Source organism: Protopterus annectens, chromosome 2.part0, assembly GCF_019279795.1.
Source record: "Protopterus annectens isolate FY-2018-M chromosome 2.part0, PAN1.0, whole genome shotgun sequence".
NCBI classification, from domain to species: domain Eukaryota; kingdom Metazoa; phylum Chordata; order Ceratodontiformes; family Protopteridae; genus Protopterus; species Protopterus annectens.
Genome location: NC_056728.1, coordinates 350441144 through 350460502, shown reverse-complemented (window position 1 = coordinate 350460502; position 19359 = coordinate 350441144). Strand labels below are relative to the sequence as shown.

Genomic DNA, 19359 nt, shown 5'->3' with positions numbered 1-19359 from the left:
ACCTCTCAACTGTACACATTTTGGGTAAATGTCCTGAACTTAGACTTATAATTTTGTTCCTTTTTTAATAATATTGTGCCTTTCTGGTAATTTAGTGGCAAGTCATTAGGGACTGTGGGGTTAGACAATAATGACAGACATTAGTAGTTTATAATTAATAACCCTCGAAACATTCATACTAATGAATGATCCATTATTCTATCAATGTTCTGACTTTGTAAGAGGAATATTTGAAATATTCCCTATTTGTACTTATTTTAAAATTCCTTTGTCCAGATGTCTTATTCTGAAGGGTTGAGAGGTATGGTTACCATCTTAGTCGTATGCATGTACGTCCATGATAATCGCTTACAAGATACTGATATAAGTCTCTACGTCTTCCCCCAATAGTTTACACAATATCCAGTAAATGGGTTCTTCATTTTTGGAAGATATAGGCGTCTGCTATACCCACATAGGAATATTAATCACTCCCATGGGGCGGACCTCATAAATCTGTGCCAACCAACACCTAGGCACCTAGGCCCATTATTGCATACCCATGATTCTCAGACCTGACACCCCTCCACAGTAGTCATAACACATATTTAATGTGAGCGATAATAAAGTATGAAGACACTTCTAAGCACTATCCACTCTCCGCGTATCGGGACATATGTCATTCATTCTGTCAACCCATGTGTTATTACACTTGCACAAGCTACTGTTGCATGTACAGCTATAATGTAGTTGTGGATGACACTTCTTTGCAGCAATCATTACAGGACGGTGCCTGTATAGATTCACAATTTTTGGGGTCCTGCAAAGGACACCTATATCCATGTTTAAAGAGTAGGACTTGCAGATCTGGCATACTGGTACTTTCCAGGCAATAGTTTTGAAAGCAGCAGTGTATTTACCTTAATTGCATGTCTGTATGTCTATCCATACTAGCTGTGATGTAACCTATTTATGTACATGTGTTATATCTATGAGGACATTTGTTTATGTATATATCAATTAATGTTGTATGTGTTTGTGTATATATATATATATATATATATATATATATATATATATATATATATATATATGTCTGTGCATTCTTTATTTCATATATTTATTTAGTTTAAGTATGTGGATATATATCTATACACAAATGTATATATCCATATATAGACATTACATGTAGAAAACAGCATTCATTTGCTATGCTGTGAGCGGATTATACACGCGCAGGCGCACTTGCATTTCCTTATTTCCTTATTGTGGGTTATGTGCAGGTGCACTTGCATATCCTTATTGTGGGTTACATATGTTTACTAAGTCTTTGTGCTTACATGGGCTTTATTACTTGTGACAGTACCAGTAAAATATATGTAATCTGGTTAACAGACATATGAGAAACACAAGTTCACCTTTACATATTTAAATGTCTGTACAGCACAGACACATTCATTACACTTTAACATTATATGTGCTGTAGTCGTAGTTGAACCGGGACTGCATTCACGTTGGCCGGATGCTGTAACCACTATACTTTTGGTGTTCTGACTCATTTATACACAGGCATCCATTCTCCTGCTGGGAAAAATGCGGTACTACATATTACACATTCCCTATTCCCTACTGCTCTGGACCCAAGCTGCATATTTAATCACTGCAGGGATATTCAGAACCCCAAGGCTTATAGTCCTGACACATACAAGTCTTTAATTATCAGGGTGTTCATGTGGTGATCTGGGTTTAGGCTTGTCCGCCTGGTGAACGGTACTGCCCTGACCGTGTTCAAATGTCAGACAAAGCACATGGACAGAGTCTGTCCATTTTAAACATTTTACCTGTGTTTGCAGACACAGGTGTTTGGGCACCTGTCAGCAGCTTATAATGCTGGCAATACATAATATGGGTGGGAGTGGTTACAATACATAATCCACAGTGAGTGGTGTTCCCATTCACATTGGACTATTTCCTGTATTCATTCATACGAGGATTATTATTTTGGACATGAATTAACTATGAATTAACTACAGGTATGCAGTAGTACAGTAAACAAATGTGAAGGTTTGTTACTGTAAAAATGTATGGACCTCTGTAATACTCGGGGACTACCCCACATCCCTCACATTTCATGCTAATGTACATACTATTATTCTGTGAACTTTCGAAGATTGTGAGAGCAGTATTTACATCTGTCCCTGTTTGTCCACCCATCATTTTAGGCTTTGTCCAGATTTTGTTGCTGTAATAGGGTGAGAGGTGGTGTCGGTATGTGATTGAGTGGAATATATACTGTTGATAATTCAGTGGGGAGTAGGGTTACCACCTGTCCCTCTTTGTGAGGGGAAGTCCCACTTTGGACAGTTGTGTCCTGCGACAAAACGTAAGACATGGAAAATGTTCTGTGATTTTAAGACAAAATATATTTATTTTCTTTAATAGTTGCATAATACAGTTATTTTGTATCTGAAACACATAACTATTATATGAAATAGCATAAGCAATTCAAATGCTACGAAATGAACTTTTATTTTGGCAAACAAGTGTAATTCTGTCCTTTGTACTGGCCAGGGGTATGTTTTATCCTGCAAATTCTCACATTTCTACAAAAGATGCCCCACCTTGGGCATCTGAACAGGTGGCAACCCTAGTGGGGCGGCCTGCATGGTGGACAGGTGTTCCATCCTGCGTAGTATGTTTTGCATGTCCGTCTAGAAACTGAACAGTACCGTGACTACACATACATGTTTTGTCCAGATGTGTACAGTACTAGACACCGTGGCATGTAAACAACTCTTATGTTTCAACAGGTTACTTATCCCACACGGGATGTACACACATTTTGCCAAAACATGAATGCACAGGCATTTGGATTTACGTAACTGTAATAGGATGTTTACAAACGTGGGATACATATTTGCAATCCTGACACTGCCTAGGGTGATACTTCCTACTACATATGGGTAATACTCGCTATGTGTAGGTGTACAGCTGCGCAAGGCTGGTAGCTGGATTTGGTGGACATTCGGACATGGGTGTGGGTTATGTGCTATACAGGGGATGTTGCGTATTCCATTTACATGCATGGGTTCTGCATTTGGATGTCCCGGTTCCGCATATACCATCCTATGTGTATGTGCCAGTTACATTCCTGTTCATGTGTATAGCACATTTTAATATTCATATGGTTGTGTGAGTTTGGTATACAATATGGACAGTCAGGTTTCTTTACGGTTGTTATATGGCCACAACTGCCCAGCTGTGTACTATCACTAGCACTGTGAGACTGCTGGTGACCCTGCCCATGGGGCTAGATGTGTGTATTGGCGGCGCGCTGACATGATGCGCTTCAATTCCACTGGGTATAACTACTTACAGTGCAGTACATTACGGACACACGATTTTAAATATCATTTGTTCCATGGACGGAAACTCATATTGTGTTGCGTGCATTTCTGTTTGGTTCTCAATTTTGTGTGGCCGGGAACTGTCTTGCATGCTTTGCATACATTTCATTATCCACGGACACTGATAGGTGCGATTACTATTGCAGGCAGACTATAATATTCAGCAGTTTAGGTTGCTCATCAACAGCCGACATTGACACGCCTCCGGGCACAGCTTAGTAATGCCCCATGCACTCGCGCACGTTTCCTATGCACGTGGATGTGGTGGCAGCGCACCTTCATTAATATGCATATGGCACTACTACACCATATATACACTGCACGGCCGGCGCAGGCCTTACGCCGGCCTTGCGCTGAGCTTCATGAATCCCGGGGAATGAGTAAAAAATGGGAAGTTGTTGAAATTTGTTTTTGTGTTGGCTGAAGGATTTGTTGCAGTAAATTGGCAAACATATTTTTCAAATGAGTCATTCTGCAGATTAATATCCTATTTAGAATTGTCTGCGATCATTTTAAGTTTTTATTTGTTTAATTCCATGTTATTGACTTCTGTAATGAAGTGTTCCTTTCCACCCTGCAACTGCAGGTACATATCAAGACGTCTCTCTGCTGGCATGTTTGCTGCCATATCATGATAATATGTTACATAATTAGAATCTAGCCATCCATCCTCAACACCGCCAATCCAGCCTTTATACATTAAATTCAACAAATAAAGACTTCAGAATTTGGAGTGTCAAATCAGTTCTTGGACAAAAATGTAAAGTCACTGTCTGAAGAAGTAGAAAGTGTTTTATTTATTGAGGTGATTTACTTATAGATAAGACTAATGACCTATAATATGGATGAACAAAGACATGGAAACTGAACAAATGAAAATATATATACATTTTCTTTGCAGAGAAGTCACAGTAAAAAACATAGTGGAACTTGTTCATCAGATTTCCATGGGAATGAAATACTTGGAAGACAACAACTTTGTTCACAGAGATTTGGCTGCAAGAAATGTGCTCTTAGTCACTCAACACTATGCAAAAATTAGTGACTTTGGACTTTCTAAGGCTTTGAATTCAGAAGAAAATTACTACAAGGTAAGGCTTTAGTTAGAAAATCTATTTCAAGTGCTGGTTAATTTATACATTATTGCTTTATTTTGTGGTGTGCATGATGAAACAGACAATATCTAAAGGATTTTCTTGGAACATAAAATAGATTACAGTGGTCTTGTTTGCAATAACAGTTGATGTGTAAAGTAACTCTGTTGTTATCAATATGGAAAAAGTTGAAATATATGTAGTGCATGAGGTGCCATGATTACTTTCCAAAATCGGAAAAAAGATAAAGCTACTACGTGCTACTGTTGCGCAAGACACATCCATAACAGAGGTGTGTAACAATTATTACACATCCCCTAAGGGCTATGATGGTCCATTATATGGGATGTGGCATTTCTTCAGTCCCTGAATATCTTTCTTATGCACACTGAAGTTTAACTAGTAGTTTAGTATATAAAAACTGTCACTGACTTTTTCCTTACTTGCTGTCTATGCGACAGCACTTGCTAAGTGTTTTACTGGCCTTTAAATTCTCTTGTAACTGATGGTACAAGGAGAAGATAAGACTCCCTGCACTACTAAGAGTTATGATCATGTCTCATCAATCATAACGTTTTATTATGTATTCTCAACATGGATGAGAAGATTCGTCACTCGAGCTTCACAAAATAACATGGTTATGATCAGAGACCTGATCTTAACCCTCCATATGCTACCTGTTTTTAGCTTCTCTAATAGCCTTGTCAGATCAGACAGGATATAGAACTCATTATTAGCACTCAGAATTATTTTTGGTGGATGTTGGATGCTTTCTGTGAGGGGTTTGCTTCTCTGTACTCCACATGTACTCTCTGTTAAGAATACATTGCCTGTCTACTTAAAATTTTGACTTAAAATTCTGTCAAGCTGAATTCCAAACATTGATAAAGAGTTGTTTTCCCTTTAGAATGGTTCAAAATTATTCTGAAGAATTCCCCTTTCCCAGTAGAGATTTTTCTTAATGCAATTTAATTTTCAAGAACATGACTTATAAATGAATCATTATAATGTACAACCTAACACTGAAATGCATTTCCTATGAGACTGTGTTATATTTTTAAAAGATTACAATTAACACATTAAACTTTTAAGTGACAGCGTAATTATACTAATGCTATACTTACCTCCTTACCAGTTGCCTCATATACTGTATAAAGCCAAAAGATTTAAAGAGTCAGTGTCATCTTTTCCCAGGCATTAATGTACACATATGATAATCACCCTATACTTACCAGACAACAACAAAATCTCCCAGGTTCCAGACAATAAATATGGAGATTCCTTCCCCCTTTCAAAAATAGGAATACCATTGAATTTCATTGCGCAACACAAACTGGTTAACAATTACTACCATAGCCACTTTACTGCGCTCACTAAACTAATTTACTGTTCATAAACTATTGTCCACCAATGACAGCAAAACTAAAAAAACAAAAAAAAAATAGACATGCCAATTATACACTGCAATCCACACCCCAGTACATAAAACACTCTTTAACCCGTTTGTCAGAGAGACAACGCCTTACAAAGGTTGTTTTAGCTGGGACCAGCCTTAGGCCAGTTGAACCTATTCATCTAAATAGTGCCCTGCTCCCTCAGGGAGCCCCACACTAGGCTATGGTAGGATCATTATGCCTTATGTAACCCAGAGTTTTGTCTGAGAGAACTGCAGTAAAGTGCAAGACATTTTCCTACTGGTAGTCTTGGTCCTGTAATAGTTACATTAAGTCATGTTAGTGGAGCAGAAAACATTTCCCATCATGCACTGCACCAGTGGCTAGTCCAGTATTATAAGTAACGGTATTTTCACTCTTCTTGAATGGCTCACAGGATTAGCTGCTCATGCTTTTATAGTTGTTAGTTGCTGTTGTTGATTGCTGATTAGGCTATACATCCTAAAACTGGTTTGATTAGCCATCTGGTTTTGTGTTCAGCTCTAGTTTACTGCCTTAGAAGATAATACAACCAGGGTTAATCTGAGGACTGATACAGAGGTACTCTTTTATTTTGTTTCTTTTACTAACATGGAGGTGAATACAATTACAAGAAATATCTGTGGAATTATCTTTTTCAGACAGCAAAAATGCCAAATAGATAGTTCTTTCAAGAACGTTTATGAGGCTACAGACATTAAAATAATTACAAAAAATATTTCATGCTCATCTAGCCCACTTGGAGCCTCTAAAAGAGTGGTATGGTAATCCAATGTTGATGGCTGCTTGCCTTCTCCCAATAAAGTATGGAAACCATTTATAAGTTGAAATCCCAATCCTATATTAATAATGGTCCATTAGCACCTTTTCATATAGTACACTTATCCATCATCATTAATAAAGGATCACATGGGAGGATAGATAGAGTTCACATTACAGAGAGAGTTCACACCATGGTATTCTATGTGTTCTTCTAGAACACAGTGCTGGAAGTTTGTAAAGGCCATTACACAGGTGAGGTAGGGTGCACAGTATAGCAGCCAATTCAGCCTAAACTACAAGATCACAGGAGGCACTACATGCATGGTGAGGGGCTCAGAAAGTACATAGAAATGTATCGCCCAGGATACTTTTTAATATTCCAGAAGGAAAGATAGCTGTGGTTTAATTAAACAAGAGATACATGGAAAAGATAGAAAGATGGAGGCCTATTTGATAAACATAAGCTATGCATTATCAAATGATGTTTTAAAGAAGAGGCTGATAGATTAAGCCTACCATAAAGTTATGAACTGTACGCAAATACATATCGTACTGACACTGAGATGCTGAATGCAGACTATGTTCCAAAGGGTTATTTCACTTTACCTGATGAAGCCAAGCTCTTTATAATAGAATAATAGAAAATTGTCAAGGAGATGGAAATTACATACTGGTTTTGTGTATGCACTAGATAACAAATATATGTAGAGTAGCATAAGAAGGGTGCCTTGTTTTATCTTTTCCATATAATTAAATTCTGGTCATAGAAAGACATCAACCTCTATTAATCCCATTATTTATATATGTAATATGCATTTGTTTTTGAAACCAGTGACTAGTCATCTATGCAAATGATTTTTAAGAGTGTGTGTGTGTGTGTGTGTGTGTGTGTGTGTGTGTGTGTGTGTGTGTGTGTGTGTGTGTGTGTGTGTGTGTGTGTGTGTGTGTGTGTGGGAGGGAACACACAATTAATAAGGAAAATAGAAGTACTGTGTGTGCAGAATATAGCTAGAACAATTGGAGAGAGAGAATACATTTTAGATAGTCAAACAGAAATATTTAGAAAACATTGCAAATACATACATGCAGCTATTCTAAGGAACATGAGAGAAAAATATAGCATGCTGACAGTAGAAAATGATGGAACAATTGACAGATAGGAAATAGAACGTTTTAAAAATTGTGTAGATATACAGATTATTAGAGTTTGCAAGGCAAACTATGATAACCTTGCCAATATCTACCCTCTTAAGACATCTCCTGTCTCCAGGATGGCCAGACATAATCAGGCCCAGGATGAATTTACAGGTAGCCATGCAATGTCAAAGTCTGCCTTCAAGTGAGGGTATCATTCTGTTTTATATGCAATGAAAGATTATTTCAGAGATGGTTGAGTAATAAATCTGCCATTCCAATTATTATTTTGCTGACAGAGATTTAATTCCTTAGTTTGAGTGTTTGTAAGGCTATTTGTTTTGTAGAGATATAGAAGATCAAGGAGAAGTGGAACTTCAGCAACACTCAATGCCAAATAAAAATCATGATGCAAGAGTTTAAGAGACAGAGTGTAGGAACATGAGGGTTGGGAGGGTGGCCTAATGGTAAAGGTGTTTGCCTTACAAACACAAAGTGCAGTGTTTGAGTCTCACAAGGGATAATTGGCTAGGCTTAAAATGGCTCACAAGGGCAGTTAGCTTAATACTAGCCTATGAATATAATTTCAGTCCATTGAAGATGAGGGTGTTTGACAAGTGAACTTATAATTTAGGGACTTCTGGGGTCTTTCTAGCTATGTGAATTACAGTGCTAGGATTAAGTGTGCTCACTACTGCCATAGCTACTTTTCCTTTAGTACAGAGGCTTGAAATTAAAATGCTAACCCTAACTTTGATGTTGTCACTGCTTAACAAAGCTTGTTTATGCAGTTTGGTTCTTGGTCAAGATGTCTTACACGTGTGTGAGTCTGCAGGTTTTTTGCTGTTTTTTTCTTTCTTTTTTCTGGATGCACCAGTTTCTTCCTACATTGCAAGAACATTCTATAGGTGAATTGTTGATGCTCAAAACTGCTTGTAGACATATGTTTTGTGCGTGAATGAGTGTGTGTGTGTGTGTGTGTGTGTGTGTGTGTGTGTGTGTGTGTGTGTGTGTGTGTGTGTGTGTGTGTGTGTGTGTGTGTGTCTGTGTGTGTCTGTGTCTGTGTGCGTGTGTGCATGTGTACGTGTGTGTGTGTGTGCATGTGTGTGCGTGTACGTGTGTGCGTGTGTGTGTGTGTGTGTGTGTGTGTGTGTCTGTGTGTCTGTCTGTGTGCGTATGTGCATGTGTGTGCATGCATGTGTGTGTGTGTGTGTGTGTGTGTGTGTGTGTGTGTGTGTGTGTGTGTGTGTGTGTGTGTGTGTGTGTGTGTGTTCTTTTAGAACTAGAATAAGTTGTGACTCAGCCAGGACATTGACATGGATTAAATAGGTTAGAAGAGAGTGAATAAATGAAAGAATTTGTTTGAAGTATCTCTGGTCAAATTGTTTAAGTTAATTTTGCAGAAATGTTTTGTGTAACAATTGATTCCATGACATTAAGAGATAAAGTTCTGAATGTAACACTCATGACCCAAGCTCAATGACTAGAGTTCTGAAGGCATTAACAAGGAAAACTATGGGTGACAGGGTCAATGCCAGCTTGTCGGTTCTGAGTAGAGGGTGATAGTGCGGTTGATAGCAGTGCTGGCATTTGCTGAAGAAGACATGTGTGGCATGCAACACTGAAACTATAGGCATATATTTGTGACTGCCAACCTGCAACACTGGAACTATAGGCACATCTTTGTGACTGCCAACCTGCATTCGTTTAGCAGTATTTATTGCATATGTGTTCAGAAGTATGTGTACCAATGGGGATGCATATGAGAAATCACATTGGTGGGAGTGTGTGTCAGCCACCAGGATTTGGCTTAAGCCAGAAAAAAATTAAAAAAATCCCCTATTGGCTGCTTGAATGATAGCTACCCCTGCAATCAGCTCTTACTCCATGGGTTTGATTAGTGGCAGCTGGGCCTATGCCTGGCAGGAGATTTATATAATGGATGATTAACTCAGCATGGTTAACCCATTATTAGTTTTGCTTTGGTTAATCTGAAGGAAGACTATGTTACCAGAATGGCTGGGTTATTTCAGCAAAAGAAAGAAAAGAGAAATGGTGAGGAAATAGAGAGAACAAAAACATGCTGAAATTATATTTCTACTTGAGAGTGGAATATAAACCGATATAACATTGCAAAATAATCTGGGTACAATTGTTTTACAATACAAAGTCTTGGGAAAGAATTCTGATTGTAAAGTAAACTTAAAGAAAATGATATACAAAGCATAATTTCATATAGGCGGCACATGATTCCAAAATACCTGCATGTAAGATGCCAATTATTAATTTTGGCAAGACACAAAGGAAGAGGAAGTAACGCATAGCAGTAGTGAATATCTGAAATGTCATTCATGTTTTAATATCAGATATTTATTATTAAATATAGCTATCCTAATTACATAAGGATAGGACAGACTAGACATTTTGATTTGTTCATAAACCTTTGTCCATGGTAAAGTCTCAGCATTATTAATAGACAAAAAGTATCCATGATTAAGAAAGGAAAAAGCAAGTGGATTCCATTTTATATTCTTATGTTCTGAAACGAACCTTAGATTCACAAATATTACATTCACTCTTCTAAACACAAAAGTAGTAAGTAAAGAGACTGCTACTTGAAAATGATTATATCCACTTCAAGTATCACTTATTGTAGTGAACATTTTCTTATATTATATATAAAGCAAATGAACACATCCCTAGGCACAATTGTGTCAAGATAAAAGGCTAATCCTAGGATATTGAAAAATTTACTGCAATGTAGAATTCTTATCTTACAAGCTTTCTTCATCATGGTAAGCCCTTCTGATTCTGAGGTTGCTCTTCCTCTATCATTTTCCCCTCTTGTGGGTGTTAGCATTGTTGGTGGGCTTGCTGGGAGAGCTGAATGCTAATGAGGCAGACCAAGGAAGTGACTAATGCTAATTAGTCATGCATGCTCTACCAGGAATGTCCATGGCTCTTGATTAACTCAACAGAATGATTTTCACTGAGTTAAGTTTTATTTCATGAGAAAAAAGTGAATACTGTATTTTGATTGCACTCGCCCACTGTCTCCTATGGGAGTATACACTGTACTGCTAAGTATAGCAGAGTCATGGGTGTGTATGCCCGTGTATGTTTGTGTTATTGTGTGGGGTGTGTCTATAGTGGCATGAATGCAGTTGAATGTGTGTGTGTGTTTGTGCATGTGTCTCTGCCTGCCTGGGTAGTTCAAACCCCATCCTAAAAACTGCAGTACCATATTAGGCAAAAATAAAACATTTCCTTGTTTGAAAACTCTGTTGAATTACTACATATTTCACATCCACATAATGTTGCCTGACTCTATAAGGAGCACAAGTGTGAATGTTACAGGAGTCAGAAGAGATGTTTATGTTTCTGTCCTCCCAATGGAATACTGCCATTTAGCGTCATGCTTAGTTGTTGTATTAAATATCATGTTGAAGTTCTGGATCAGATTATGAAGTTTTTCACAAAGCAACTTTCTTGGCATATTAAAGGTGAGAGACGTTTCTTAAACATATACAGGAAGGACAAACTAAATTATTATTTTTCTATATATACTTTTATTTAGAGTGGAGAGTACTGGAGACCGTAACAGGTATAGCATAATATGAGGGTCATCAGATACTGACATATACTGAAGTTGTTAAAAGTCTTTGGCAATCTTCCATTTTTTTTAATCAAGAATAGAATAGAATTTTCAAACCAAATATTTCTTACTACATACTTTAAATGGTTGTGAGTCATAAAGCAAGGAGACCATAAAAATCACATCAAAGTTTTAAAATTCCATATCGCTTTCTAGTCTTTTCTTGGCCATATTGGAAACATTGTCTTTGGACCAGATTTAACTTGTATTACATGAATAGGCTATTTCTGCTACATAGTTTAATCTAAGTGAATTGGGCGACCACGGTGGTGCAGCAGTTAGCGTTGTCGCCTCACAGCAAGAGGTTCTCCAGTTTGATTCTTGGCTGGGGTGCCTTCTGTGCAGAGTCTGCATGTCCTCCCTGTGGTCATGTGGGTTTCCTCTGAAAGCTCCAGTTTCTTCCCACATCCCAAAGACATGCTGTAGGTGGATTGGACACTCCAAAATTGGCCCTAGGTGTGAGTGTGCACGTGTGCCTTCTGTGGAAGGTTGGGTGCTGGGCTGGCACCTCAGCACCATAAAACTCCACTGCCAATCATGAGTGGACAGGTGATCCGCTGTGGTGACCCCTAACCAGGAAAAAGCCGAAAGAAGAAGAAGTTTAATCTAAGTGAATTATTAAGTAACAATGATGGTGCTACACTTCAAGTCTGTAGAATACAATACAAAATTATAAATAAATGTGTGTGTGTGTGTGTGTGTGTGTGTGTGTGTGTGTGTGTGTGTGTGTGTGTGTGTGTGTGTGTGTGTGTGTGTATGTGTGCATGCATGTTTAAGAATGGCTGATTTACTCATGTCTGATTTGTATCTTTCATTAGTCTAACTTAACCCAAATGACCAAGCCACATCTGGCATTAGTAAATCCAGCATTAGACACACTTGGATATTGTTTACTGCTACTACATTTAAAACAGATTTGTGGATGACTGGATGTAGGAGAGGACAGAAAGTACATTGTATGACGGCATGATCAAGAAAGTAGATGATTATGAAAGTGCTTAGAAGGTGGTCCAGTAATTATAAAGCAGGGTATCTGTAGGAACACTAATTTATGGTTTTCAAAAAATGAAATTCCATTTTCATGACATAAAATATGGATATTGTGCATGTAAGTTTAAGTGTATTTTCCAGGTATTATTCTGATTTCATTATACATTTCCAGGGTATCTATAAATATGCCAAATTAAAACAGATTATAAGTATAGAATACTCATTAAACAAACTGACAGTATTATAAGCAGTAAAAATGAGAAGGAACACAAGTTGAAATGAGTGAATGGATGAATGCTCTGGCCCAAAATACTAAATTCCATGAAAATTCCATGTTTTACCAATATGGAGATAAACCAGAATTTGGAATTTGCTGGTATTCTTTCCTAGAAAAAAAATCAGTGTCCCTGATTATCTGGATAACTGCATATCCTTATCTTGCTGCAGAGTCAAGAAGTATAGTGAAGAATGCTGCAGAAAGTATAATAAATAATAAGGTTACAGAGGGTTAGTCAGAACAGGAGACATGGAGAAATCCTCCTTGGGAAGATTCATTTTTTGTTGCTATTTATTCAAATAAGTTGCCCTTATTTTCAGTCATTAAGATGATCTTTTAAATATTGCATATATTTTGTTTTAAATGTGTACAAAATGTAATGTGGTTATATTTTAAAAAATACTCATAAACAAGTGTAGTAAGATTTAATAATATACCTGAATGACTAAATGTTGTAGCATATTCGGGTAAACCAGATCTGGCAAGAAACTGATTTCTTCTCAAATCTCTTTCTTTTTTTACCTTTATCATAATCAGATATTTCCAATGTGTTATTTGATTAAATATTTTTTTTTTAATTAAAGTTCTTGACTTTTAAATATATCTTATCACTTCACAGGTATGGATAGTCAATTAAAATCTTATCTTACGTAAACTTTCATACTATGGCTAGAATTTACGAATGCTTACACTTCCCGCTAAGTCTATGTGCGCGACGTTAGGCAATGAGCGTGCTGTTTAGTATTCATTAAACAGCTCGACATGTCACGTCTAGACGCAAAACAATGGTAAGCCGCAGACTATGCAAAATGCGGAATAAGAAGGTGAATTACATGCTAATGAATCAAATTAACAAGGCAGAGCAATTTAGGAACATATAAATCCCTCATCTAGACATTGTGCTCCCTTTTGGTCTCATTTCCAATAGTCTTTGGAATACGGCCACAAACACAGTTAAAAATGTGAGGGTCGCTGCTGCTCTCATTAATCTATATGTGCAGCAGGCTTTAATGCAGGATGCTGCTGCTGTTTCTAGAAGAAGAGTGTTTAGACCATGTTTGACCCAGCATGGACTTCATTATGTAGAAATAATGGAGCACTACAGCACTACAGTTTGGCTGGGGATACCTTCCACCAAATAGTCACCATTTTCTACCCTCACCTAAAGCCCCAGGGAAATGATACCCATCCCAGTGGAATCAAAAGTATTTGTAGCATTATGCGTGTAATCTACTGCCACCTTTCAGATACCCATTAGGGCCATATTAGTGGTATCACAGGCCTCAGAATCAAAAAAATATTACACTAATGTCTAACTGAAATGCTGCAACATATAAGGAACCCTATTGAGTTTCCTCATACCCCAGAGGAGAGAGCTACCACCATGCAATATTTCTATGCCTTAATCATACATCTCAGCTCTCCAGATTTTTGCAGAATGTCCACATTTTTGTCTCACATTTTTGGTTAATTCCTCATAAAATGTGTGTTTTTTCCTGGAAACTCAGTTAGGATTGAACGCCCTACATAATGATATACATTTGAGTTTCAGACTACATCTTCTTCAGAAAAATGCATGCTAACCCAAAATCCTGTTATTCTAGCATCTCACTAAGTTTTTAAAAGCAATATTTAAAATCTGGCCCTAGTTTTAGATCTTTGTCCCCCTATTCTTTTAGGTTTTGTCCAGATTTATTATGTTAATACATTGAGAGCTATGGCCATAATACCTTTCACTGAGGTTCTGAGGGCTGAAATAAATAAAAAAATAAAAATCTCAAATAGAGAACAGGGAAGGAGGTACATCAACAGAAAAGGCTATCACTCTGTTAGCTGTCAAGTGAACTGCTATGCCCAAAGGATAATCTGTAATGAGTGTGCAGGTAGCTCTGGAAGTTTCCACATCTCCCACATATGGTATACCTGTGAGGTGTATCTAAGGCTTTCTACAGGCACATTTCCACAAGAGCATCTAGTTGGGAATGCACATTATGCACCGGAACCTCAGGGAAAGTTCACAATGATATACATGTCAAACTAAATATTGTAGAGTCTGTTTTTGGCTTGCTCAAGTCATGTTTCTTGCAACATCTCAAGCAAAGTTGGCAGTGTCATGATTGCTCCCCAGGCTAGTGAAAGCAGATAATGTACACATGCTAAACTTAGAGTACTTGATTAAGATTGAAAACTATTCTCACAAACACTGGCTAATCTACAGTGTATGTACTGTACCTGTGTACTATGTATGTATTCTACCTATGTTCCAAATTTCAGTTGTACACCACAAATTTATTAAGTACCTTTATTTTTAAATTAATATTTTTTTGTTTGTTCCCTCCACTGTAACTGTTGATGTTCTGCATACCACTGTACAAACATGTCTTTTGTAATTTGTGTGTATACTGATCATGTCTAAATGTATCTGTAATTTTTCTATGTGGAGCTTTTCTCCCCGGGCCTCTGCTGAAAAAGGGCCTTTTCGGCTCAGTCAGACACCCCCGGTTAACAAATATAAAATAAAATGTTTATGATATCTAGATACATCTGGAGGTGCTCTGGAGTATAACCCAACCACTTCAGTCATACTACTGACAGTCTGTGCCATGTTGTATAATATTATCATTGTTGTTATTGTTGGGAAATATTTGCTACAGTACAAGGCCAAAGACTGCAGTTTCCAGCACCACAGACACACCTAGCAGGGCTAGCAGATACAGAGGAGGACACTGATGAAGAACCAGCAGCTGGGGATGATCTGGCAGACAGAGGTGTGCACAATACACTATGACCCTGAATAAGAGGCAGAGAATAGCTCACACATTCACTACCTTATGTGAAAACCTAAGAAGCTAAATGCATACAAACAGTAATAGTAACAGTGATGCATGTAATATTAGCAACCTTTTATTACCCATGTAAAGGCTGTGTTCTGTAAGTATCAGACAGACTTAGCCTCAGAAGGGACAACTTGTACCAACAGGATTAACCAAAGTAAGTGATGGAACTGCAAAGAAGAGATAAATGATTACCATCATACACAACTGTTGTACTTCACTAAGTTAAAACGTTATTCAGCTGTACAGGAATGTCAGCCATAACTCATGAGTGATACGTGCAACATTAGCATATAAAATAGTAAGCTATTAAAAGGTATATAGAAATGGCTTTTTACAGCATGTGTAGACAGCCTGTGTGTTAAGACAAAGCAGTCCCATGTGAATAAAATGCCCGCAATATTGTCACATTTCATAATTATCTAAACAGGTGCATTATCAAGCATACTTACATATCACTAAGAAACAGAGAATGTAGCATAAGCATGCAAGACTCAAATTAAATACATGCCATCCAGCAGAGTAAAACAAGTATGTATTGACCAAACACATATGCCTGGCCTGCTCACTACTGCGCATCCCATAAAAATGTTGCCCAATTTAGACACCCCAACAGTGATCAGGACAATCTCAGTATCATTGCACAAGGTACTGAGCAAGCAGTGAATCATAATTAATAGGACTGTAGTATTACTGACATTACTTCAACTACAGTTAGGAGCACAACCTAAAAAGACATTGGTACCAGGTAAGTCATCAGGGGCTGTGTGCCTACAAGATGATCTAAATATGCATTTCTGCAGGCATCATCATTAAAAATATGTACATAAGTGATCTATGTGAATACACATATCTAATGCATAACTGTAACTTCCTTCCCTGGCAATAAAAGAACTGCAAAAGGGGAAAGAAATGTGTTCATGTCCAGAATATGTAACAGTATTAGCAGTGGAACAAGTGTATTTAATAGCATTTCAAATATAAAATAACATTCTATATTCAGACATAAGTTAACAATCCTAAGAACATATGGGCAGCACAAAACATTTGTATGTATACAAGTTGGTGATCATTGTAATAGCAACAGTTAAACTTTTCTTACACAAAGAACATTGCAAATTATAGCCATCAGTCAGTTATGTAATAAAAATTAGTGTCTAGAAAGGAACCATTCCTCTGCCAAACCTAGTTATGACAAATGCCAAGAACCCAGCCCTTCTAAAGGGATAACAACCATGTATGTCAGGTATAAACAGCAACCTTACCATAGATATTTTTTAATTTCACTTTAAAATTGCTACCTCTACAATAATAGAAATGTGTTCATATCTCAGAGAATTTTTTTCCATAAAACCATGCAATTTAAGATGAGAATCATTGCAATAGCAAGTGTTATACCTTCTATAACAACACAAACGGACAAAGTGCAGCTGTCACATTCAGTTTTAGGAAAGCAATAATAAAATCATAATTGTATGTATTACTTTAAAGAACATCACATACATTGACAGGCACTGTAATAAAGTTCCCTAAAAAGAATACAATTTCTGCACTTACTTATGTATTATCTTGTGTTGGTGAATCCAAGCAGTCTTCTTTAACACTAACTATAGAAGTTCCTTAGCCTCAGGTTGTGCTTATAAAGTGTAGAGTAACCACTTTAGATGTGTGGAATGTATAAATCAGGTGTCAGCTCATTATTGTTCCCTAAATTATTCAATCAACTTGAAGTGGTGGTGGTAAACATGGTGTAAGGGTCTACATGATGCCATGCATACCCTCTAGCAATACAAGAGCGATTGCTGAGAAGTGGGGCCTGCTAAGGGCTTGCAAGTGGGAGTCATTACCAGTACTTCAAGACTAGTTAAGTGTTTAACAATCCTGCTACTTCGATGTACACTTACGGAGAGTGTGTCAGGGAGAATAATATTACAGCACAGTTTGTGATTAAACTTACTGACTTAGGAGATAACTTTTTGAACATTTTTATTAATATATGCTTAACAGGTAACTATGCCTCTGAGTAAAAAGTGTATGTAAGTCATATCAAGTACATAAAACTTGATCATGCACATAGAAATGTTCAAAATAATGGCAAATTATAATGCAAGCTTGTTACAAAATGCATCAAAACAGACTAATGGTAGGAAACAAAGAGGAAGAACACACTCATATTGCATACATTTCTTTGTAACATGACATGCTTCAGTAGCATAACTTGTGCAAATATCCCATTCAGCCAGACTTCTACTGAGAAATGGCAAAGGACAAGTGTGAAAACCAAATTATCTTGCTTCCTAGAGTTACAAAGTGAAACATATGTGCTGTACTTTCTGAACCTCATAATGTCTATGTTGATGAAGCAAACACTGTTAATCTTGTTAGTGTTCATAGGTTCATAGGTTCATAGGTTCATACTAGGCTATCTGCCCGAGGGCATTTACAAGCCTAGCCCATAGTTTTGTGGCTTACGCCACCCCTTTAGTATGGGGAACTATACCCATTATTTTGCTGTGCCTCTGTCGAGCAGTGACACTGAGGTAATCCCTGGGGTATATCTGCGATCTCCCATCCATTGGTCAAGATTTCTCTTGAACAAGGCCAGCGAGGTGCTCTGCCTCACATATACTGGGATTTTATTCCACAGCATAGGGAGTCTTTGGGTGATGAATCTATCCCTCCAGCACATCCTATTAATAGCCGTGTCGAGGTTTAAGTCTCCGCCCTTGTGGCTCTGACGGATCTAGATTTTTTGAGGTGAAGCATATTCATCAAATCTGGGTTTGACATGGCCTTGTATGTTAGGCAAAGGTCACCTCTGAGCAAGCGGTGGCGACTGAATAGAGCTGGAGTTCTTTCAGTCGGGCAGCATAGGACAGATGTTTGAGACCCTTTATCCTTTTGGTGAGGAACTTTGTGGCCTCTCCAGCTGCTGCAAGTGTCGGGTCAGATACATTCCGAATGGGGCATTGTACTCAATCATTGGTCTGATGAGTGATGAGTATAGGGAGACTATGACCTCCCTCGATCTAGATGAGAATCCCTTCATGATAAGGTGGGCAATGTAGAAGGTCTTCCTAACTACTTTAGCTACATGGGTGTCGAATGACAGACTACTATCAACCTGGGTCCCCAGGTCCCTGATAACTTCTTCTGTGCTCAGTGGATTGCCACCTATTTGGTAGCTAGGGTAACCTTGTTTTTCCCGAAGGGTATGACTATGCATTTTTTGGCATTTAACTTTAGGCCATGGCTCTGGCACCAGTTATCCGTTTCTGTGAGACCCTTCTGAAGGATATCTGTGTCAGATGTGTTTTCTACTATGGCGCCCAGTTTGCAGTCATCTGCAAACTTTGTCAGCCATAACCCTCCTGTGTTTGCTTGTACTTGGAAAAGTAGATGCCAAACAAGAGTGGGCCCAGGACTGAGCCCTGTGGTACACCACTTGTGACAGGCTTTGAGTCTGACATGGCGCCAGCAACTCTGACCCTGTGGGTTCTGTCACTCAGCCAGTTTGCAACCCATCTTGTGATGTATGGGTTAACATTTAAGCTGATGAGTTTTTCAATGATACCCGAGTGGGGTATTGTATCGAAGGCCTTTGCCAGATCGAGGTAGGCTGTATGGACTGCCTTTCCCTCATCAATGGCTTTGGTGACTGTTTGAAAAAGTCAACCAAGTTTAGAAGGCATGATCTGCCTTTGACAAAGCCAAACTGGGATGGATCCAAAGTCTGCAAATTCCTATGTCTTTATTTATGAGGTCCATTATGATCCTCTCCATGGCTTTGCAGA

At 38.0% G+C, this 19359-nt stretch overlaps 1 protein-coding gene across 3 annotated transcripts in view; it reads left to right on the top strand.

Moving 5' to 3' along the window:
• SYK (spleen associated tyrosine kinase) overlaps positions 1-19359 on the top strand; it is a 1380702-nt gene that overhangs the window by 1298357 nt on the left and 62986 nt on the right. For all 3 annotated transcript variants that reach the window (XM_044060819.1, XM_044060818.1, XM_044060817.1), the window contains one exon: positions 4288-4477. In XM_044060819.1, coding sequence (XP_043916754.1) covers positions 4288-4477 — 190 coding nt within the window. The remainder of the gene's footprint in view (positions 1-4287; positions 4478-19359) is intronic.